Below are 7,885 nucleotides of genomic sequence, written 5' to 3'. Positions count from 1 at the left end.
TTTTAGTCCAATCATTAACAGAACCACAAACACCTTAATGAAATACCTAAGTTTTATTTGAACTTTCCCTTAATCATCTTTCTTTTCGTTCCAATTTATATGACATAACTACAAATATCATTATTTTATATTTGACAATCAAACAGTATGATTTCGTTTTATTCTTATTAAATCTCATTTAATATTTTATTCCGAAAAAAATCAACTAAAATAAGCTAACGTGACTATAATAAGGAAAATTTAATAAGTGGTGAAAGGAGCATTAGTGAGACTACACATCTAGCCCCAATGAATTATTTATGGAGTATAGTATTTGTAGTATTGAATTACCCTGATAAAAGTAAATAATGTGATTTCTTAATTTAACTATAGTTTGTATTGGATTTATATCATCCTTTTGACTTTAACGAAAGGTTAAATCTGCTTAGTCGAATATTACATAGACTAAAACTAGAATAAGGAAATAATCATGGATCGTAAAAGCTAATTAGTATAAATTATCTTTGATACAATTAATATTTTGTATAGTACATAAAAATATGATTAATGAATTAAAATGGAATAAAGCTAAGATGAAGTGTCAAAATACGAAAAAAAAAAAGAGCAAGTTAAAGAAGTTGTGTATATGTTTGGCCAAAAATTAAAATAACATTTGAAAGTAAATTAATAAAAAATGACTAGACAGAAGAAGATTTAATACTTCCATTGGCAGGGTAGAGCCATAATTGACTTTTTGAGGCCTACAAAAAAATAATCATAGTGAATTTTATGATTTATTTCACTTAAAATAATATTCAACATTGTTAGAATAAAACACAAAATTATACATATAAAAAATTAAATAAAGAATATCAACTTCTTACCAGAAATATTTTAGAATTTTAGATTAAATAACTCAAAATTTAATATTATTAAATAATATTTTACAATAACATCCAAGATAATATATTGAACAAATGACAACATATTATTTGACTATAATTAATTCTTACTTTTTGGAAATAACAAAATTAATATTTAAACTTAAAAGCTTTATATTTTTTTAGTATGCTACACTACATTAAATATTCAATTTTGATCTTTAATTACATAAATTAATTATCAAGTTTTTTTTATTTCAAATGATTTCAATACCTAATTAGCAAATTCTATTACTTTGTTAAAATTAAGAAGTTCATATAAATTAATTAAAGTATTTAATTCGTGTTTCTTAGGTAACTTATTGAAGGAAACTTGTCCATTCATTATATTTATATATATTTTTTGTACCCAAAATTAAACCAAGGTTGATCTAGATTCTCAAGCTAAATCAGGTCCAAAACTATGACATGTTCAACTTAATGTTTTTTCTTGTAAATTCAAAATCGACTCTAAATAAAATTACAATTTCAATTCATTTTCTAATAGAATTGAAAATCAAAAAAGAAAATTCAAAATTATAAAAAGAGAATGATTTCAATTATTTTTTCAAAAAAAATTAAATGATGTGCTTTTGCTGAAACACGGGTTATATAGCCCAACAAATTGCTCTAGATTCTCAAGATAAATCAGGCACGAATTCACATCAGCTCCAATCTTATATCTTACTCAATAACAAAGGCAAGCCCTAAGCCTCAAATTCGAAATCGCCATGCCAAATCCCCATCCCCACTTTGATTTTGTACATAGTCAATAGCATAAATATGAAGCCTCCTACATCTTTTCCAATGTTCCTCAACCTAGTAACTCTTAAGTTCGGACAGTAACCTAGTAAGTGCCAAAAAAAAAGAAATCTAGTAATTGCCAATTATTTTTGAAATATTAATATTACTTAAATATGTTTTTCAACAGTTTACCAATGCTGAAAGTATTGTGATGGATCAATATTTATAATGTTGGAATATCAAAATAAAATAAATTAATAATGGTGTGTTGTTGTTGTTTATATCATAGAGTTTTCTATGATATTTATACTTTTAAGCTGAAAGTGTTGTGATGGATCAATATTTGTAATGTTGGAATATCAAAATAAAATAAATTAATAATGGTGTGTTGTTGTTGTTTATATCATAGAGTTTTCTATGATATTTATACTTTTAAGCTTTAAACAAAAAAATGACATACTTCGATATGATATCAGTACATATAAAAATCCTCTTCAATTTAAATTTTATCATCACTCCTTTTACGTATCATGTGTTTGGTTCATAAAAAAGTAATATTCTAGCTTGCAAGTGAGGAGGAGAAAGTTAAGCCAAGGTCCTCATCCTTAACATATCTGAATCAATCTTAAACTTTTTTTTTTTAAAGAAGAATTTCTCACTTATAGACATACAAATATATTGATAATGCACATGAACCAATTAAGAAAGTTTTTAACTTAGAGTTTTTTTTTTTATGCGAACTAAGAAAAGGAGATAAATATAGCTAAATAATTATAACAGAAAAAATGAAAATAAAATATCAAGGTGCATATATAACGCTACATCAAAAGCACAAAATAGGGAATTTGCAAAACAAAACAAGGAGAAAGAAATATAAAAAGGTTTTTAATACTTCACCTTTATTTTCAAATCTCGATTGTTTTTATACGATTAAAAAAAAGAATTACATAAAAAAATAGTAATAATAACCAAATATTAATCTCAAACTAGGTAAAATCGATTATCCAGACCAAAATTTTTGAAAACCACAACAAAACTATGCCTCAATCCCATATATTAATTGGGATGGGCTACAACAAAAAAATGAAAAATTCAAAAAATAAAATAAAATTACTATGGCTATTAATTATATGCCCTTATAATTTTCAAATATTTAAAGTGTCACGGGAGGAAGTAGCCACTTAGAACCTTCAATATAAGCAAGAGATATAAAAGGTTTTGCCTCTTCAACACTTAATTTCTTTGTATATGGAACTCTTTTTTCCAAAGCTGCCCCTGCTCCTTTACAATTGTATTCTCCGTAAAATACCGACCTAAAAATAATATCAATTTACGTTATATACACTGATAATAATAAAAAAAAAACACTTTAACAAAATTTAAAAATCATCAATACATCATCCAATAGTGACATGCAAGTCAGTTCAACGATAAAAAAATAATAATTAAATTTAACTTTTATACATTAACAGCGAGTGACTTACTTGTCGTTTTCGGGTTTACCATTGTCAGACCATCCTTCAGGGTGAACAACATCAGTCATATCAGTATATGAGAAAACAACTTTAGAAAAAGGCTTCCATGCCCTTCCTAAATATGCTGTGTTGCCTGTTCCAGTAATAGTGCAATGCACAAAAGAATAGCCACTGTCTACATTTTCTCCATCTCTTGCATGTGCTGTTACCATTGCCATTGGATCCCCTGGAATTACATGTGCCTCTGTGTTCTATAAAAAATTTTCAAAAAAAAAAAAAACATTAACATTATTGAAGTGGCTAAATATATTAAATAGTTAAAGTTGCATGCATGTCCTGAATTGAGTTGATAAATGAGCGGTTAAGTTTTTAGAAATTAAACTTATACTTAGCAGGATATCATAAATTCTTTACGGTACGAATCACGACAGATGAAAAAAGCTGACAAAAAAGTTATTTGTCATGAGGGGTGCAAATGATTACTATGACAAGCTTTAGTCAAGATAGACTAAACGATGAGTCATATTTCAAACTCAATTCACTCAACTCGATCTCTAATGAGCTTTTTTACTTTGTAAAAAAAAAGGTATTTTCTAATAATTTGTTTGATTATGAAACAAAATGAATAAATCTTTTTTTTATTATCACTATATATATAAAATATCGATCAAAAATTAAATTTTATATAAATTTGATATATTTCTCGTGAATTAATTGAAGCTATATATTTAGTCCAAATTATCAACTTCAATTTTTAGATGAGTTAAATTGGATGTATCATGTTTCGGTACGTAGGCTGATTTGTCACCTCTACCTACTGATATTAAGTTTAAATACTAAATTCGCCTATTTCGAAAAGAGGATTATGAATAATAAATATATTTATTGAAAAGATTGAAGTTTTTTTTTTGTTTACCAAATATATGGATTTTCCATTGCCAAATATGAAATCAACTGTGCCTTCAATGTAGCAATCTTTAAAGAAATGTTTTCCTTTGTCATCACAAAAAGTGTCTTGAAATCCAAACATTTTACAGTTATACAATGAAGCTTTATCTCCTGCTGTCCTCAATGCTGCTGCTTGAGCTAATTCCATTTTTCCATCTGGTCTTGGTGCTGTATTCTAATCATAATAATTATAACAAAAAACTAGTTAGAGATATCTAGTGGCGGGGTCAGAATATCGATTAAGATAAAAAGAAAGAAAAATTGTATAGAAGTCAGGAATGTTAATATTGTAATAGACATACCTAAAAAGTTGGGAAAAGGGTTCGAAATATATCAAAACTTTGATTAAAATTGCTGTAACAGTTTCAAACTTTGAGACGACCTGTTATCCCTGCACTATATAATAGTGTATTCTAAAGGTATATATGTGTTCACGTAGACATTTTTCTATTTATAATGATGTAATATTTATGATGTCTACGTGGATACATATATACCTATAAAATACACTATCAAATAGTGCATGGGATAAAAAGTCCTTCCCAATGTTTGGAATTGCTACAACAATTTCAGTCAAAGTTCGAATATATCACACCTTTTTCCTTAAAAAAAATTATTCTATTCTAACTATATAATGTAATTTTTCGACGAAAGAACGTGAATAAATACCCTCAGCTATGATCTAGGAAAAACCTAACAAATTTCCCCTACCACCTTGGGTTGGGGGGTTAGTTGGTTAAATCTATGACTATGAGGATAGTCTATAGGGTACACGACTATTTTTTTGTTTAACTATGTAATTTTAATGTGATCGATTTTTCTATTTTTCCAATTAATTTTGTAATAGCATTCGTTGCTTTAGTTATTATCATCTCATTTAAAAGTTTTAGACACATAGAACGAACTTTTAAATTATGTCCTTTAACATGCTCTCCTTGTGCACTTATAAAACTGATTCCTGCTTTTGATATATATAATAAGTTATGACTACTTGAACTTAGGGCTTTATCTGCTATGATACTATATTGATGCGGATTAATTTTATATATAAAAAAATTAATTTATTAAAAAAGTGTATTTTTTAAAAATAAAATAAAATGAAGAAATACGTACCACAAAATTGATATTAACAGCACTGAAGTATTCAGATTCAACAATGACAGTGCCACTCTCAACAATAGTATATTGTTTTGCAGTTCCACTAAATATAATATTTGGGACATTTTTAGGGTCTCCATATAATGTAACAAAAGGCTTATTTCTCTCAATTTTGACTTTTTCAGTGTAATTTCCACCTCCAATCCAAATAATAACTCTTCTTTTATTATCTTCTGGAATACTTTTAACAGCTTCTGTTAGAGTCTTGAAATCACCACTTCCATCTGTCCTCACCTTAAATCGCGATCGAAAATTCAAAATATAAAGTCAGTATTGAAATATATAAATACTTAATCTATATCATAAAAAAAATAAAAAGTACTCCTTTTGTTTCATTTTAAGTTTAATTTTTTAAGGGAAAATACACAAGTACCTCCTCAACTTATGCCCGAAATCTCAGAGACACGCTTATACTATACTAAGGACTAAGGTCCTATTACCCCCTGAACTTATTTTATAAGTAATTTTCTTAGTATAGTATAAGTGTGTCTAAAAAGGGATAAAAAATTATTAATAAAATAAATTCAGGAAGGTAATAGGACCTTAGTCCTTAGTATAGTATAAGTGTGTCTCTGAGATTTCGGGCATAGGTTGAGGGGGTACTTGGCCATTATCCCATTTTTTAACGAAGGTTGAAAATTGTGTTTTTATAATGAAATAACATTTTTTTTGTATTGTTAAGTGTAAAATGGTAAATTTAAAGCTAAATTATTTTTAATATTGAAAAATGTTACTTTAAGCAACTAAAATGAAAGAGTGTTGGCATATTTACGGAAATGTCCCCCCTTTTAAGCCACCATTTAAATTTTGCAAAAAAAAAGAAAATATGGAAATATAATCTTTGGGAGTGATAAAATATTAGATTATCGTTTAAATGAATTTAACAAGTAATTACTTTGCTCAAAAGGTATCATTATATCGTAGTCTAAAAGATTCGTAAATAGCATAAGAAATAAAAAAGGAAAAATTATACGATTTACTAAATAACTATTCAAAAAGGAATAATCAACGAAGGTTAATTTCAAAAGAAAATCACATAAAATGGAACATGGAAGTATGAAATATGTATATATGAAAATAAAAGAGGAAAAATAAATATTTTTTGAACATAAAAATTAATCTCAAGAAAATCACATAAAATGGAACATGGAAGTATGAAATATGTATATATGAAAATAAAAGAGGAAATATAAATATTTTTTGAACTTAAAAATTAATTCCAAAAGAAAATCACATAAAATGAAACATGGAAGTATTAAATATGTTTATGAAAGTAAATACTTTTTTGAACATAAAAATTGTGAGATTTGAAAAAACATCGAAATGGTATTTAAAAATTAGAATTAAATGTTTCAACATAAATATAAACAGAAATTATTTTTGAATTTTTATGAATAATCTGGAGTGAAAATTACGAAAATAGCTAACCTTAATGATAGTTTTATTAGCCTCAGCAGCTACAAGGGCAGGGTCTAAAGTGTCTTTTCTTGCATCTAATGGCTTAACATTAGCTTCAAACCAACTATTTAATTGTGATTTATCAGCTGGAATTGGAACTAAATCATCAGAAAAAACTCTAGGAATAAAAAGAAGAATTATTAAAAAAATAGTTTCCAAAGCAAAAATTGAATTTTTCCCAGACATTTTTTTATTTTTTTTTTATAAAATTATATTTTTTTTTGTTTTTTATAGGTAAAATTGTTCTTTTTTTGTTTTTCTCTACAAACTTAGCAATAAGTGTGGTTATTTATAGAGAAAAATAAATTAGGGAAAAATTGAATAATTAGAGGTAGATATTAAATTAAAATTGTGGTAGATAATTTAGAGAAAATAGCTCTATGGTAACACTAAAAAAGTGCATATGGATGATGGAATATTATTGATTTTTTTATCTGTTCAGTAGGTAAATATTGTAAGGTAATACGAGTACTACGTTAATAGATGGTTTTGATTTAAGGTTGTGTATAACAATTTCGCATATATATATACTGATAGTGTAAATATATATTTACGCAATTAAAACACTCATTAAAATATGAGTAGTTACCTCAATTTTCTTTTGTTAAGATTTGTATAAAAAAATTAAACCAAAAATATTTCCCATTCAAGAAAACAAGAAACTAAAAAACCAAAAAAAAAAAAAATTAAAAATGGCTGGAAAAAATACCATATTTGTTGTGGAAACAATTATCATAACATTTCTTTTATTCAATATTATTGAAGTATTTTCTGATGATTTAGTTCCAATTCCAGCTGATAAATCACAATTAAATAGTTGGTTTGAAGCTAATGTTAAACCATTAGATGCAAGAAAAGACACTTTAGACCCTGCCCTTGTAGCTGCTGAGGCTAATAAAACTATCATTAAGGTCATTCTTTACATTCATAACTATAACTATGTTAAAACGTGTGAACATTTTATCTAACGTTAGAGAATTTTAACTTCTTACTTTATTATATAATTACAATTTATGCTGGACAAATTTAATTTTTATGAGCTAAATACGTTAATATTTAAATAAATGATGATTATACTCAAACCTGAATTTGATACTAGCTAGTTTTTCCATGTTTTTTTTTCTATAATATGATGAAAATCTCTCTGTCTATATATATTTTATATATATATATATATATATATATATATATATAAAATATTTT

General features: G+C 26.1%; 2 protein-coding genes across 2 annotated transcripts in view; one reads left to right on the top strand and one right to left on the bottom strand.

Annotated features, from left to right (window-relative positions):
- Window positions 1-2,599: 2,599 nt before the first annotated feature.
- Window positions 2,600-6,943, bottom strand: LOC107020028 (pectinesterase 1-like). Its single transcript, XM_015220370.2, has 5 exons — window positions 6,653-6,943; window positions 5,180-5,458; window positions 4,035-4,241; window positions 3,128-3,369; window positions 2,600-2,956 (listed from the first exon to the last, which is right to left on the bottom strand). Exons 1-5 carry the CDS (start codon window positions 6,866-6,868, stop codon window positions 2,797-2,799), a joined length of 1,104 nt encoding a protein of 367 aa, XP_015075856.1. The 5' UTR covers window positions 6,869-6,943; the 3' UTR covers window positions 2,600-2,796.
- Window positions 6,944-7,243: 300 nt separating this feature from the next.
- Window positions 7,244-7,885, top strand: part of LOC107019951 (pectinesterase 1-like) — a 4,541-nt gene continuing 3,899 nt past the window's right edge. Inside the window, exon 1 of the mRNA XM_015220303.2 lies at window positions 7,244-7,593. Within this exon, the coding sequence (XP_015075789.1) occupies window positions 7,375-7,593 (219 nt within the window). The 5' untranslated portion in view covers window positions 7,244-7,374. The remainder of the gene's footprint in view (window positions 7,594-7,885) is intronic.

This window comes from Solanum pennellii, chromosome 5, assembly GCF_001406875.1.
Source record: "Solanum pennellii chromosome 5, SPENNV200".
NCBI lineage: Eukaryota > Viridiplantae > Streptophyta > Magnoliopsida > Solanales > Solanaceae > Solanum > Solanum pennellii.
Note: the sequence above shows the minus strand (reverse complement) of the source record. Positions and strands in the feature narration are given on the sequence as shown.

Coding starts and splice junctions, on each gene's coding strand:
- LOC107020028 (XM_015220370.2), bottom strand. CDS start 6,868: ATGTCTGGGAAAAATTCAATTTTTGCTTTGGAAACTATTTTTTTAATA. Junction 5,459..6,652: donor CTAATAAAACTATCATTAAG/GTTAGCTATTTT, acceptor TCGCGATTTAAG/GTGAGGACAGATGGAAGTGG. Junction 4,242..5,179: donor CTGTTAATATCAATTTTGTG/GTACGTATTTCT, acceptor TATTATGATTAG/AATACAGCACCAAGACCAGA.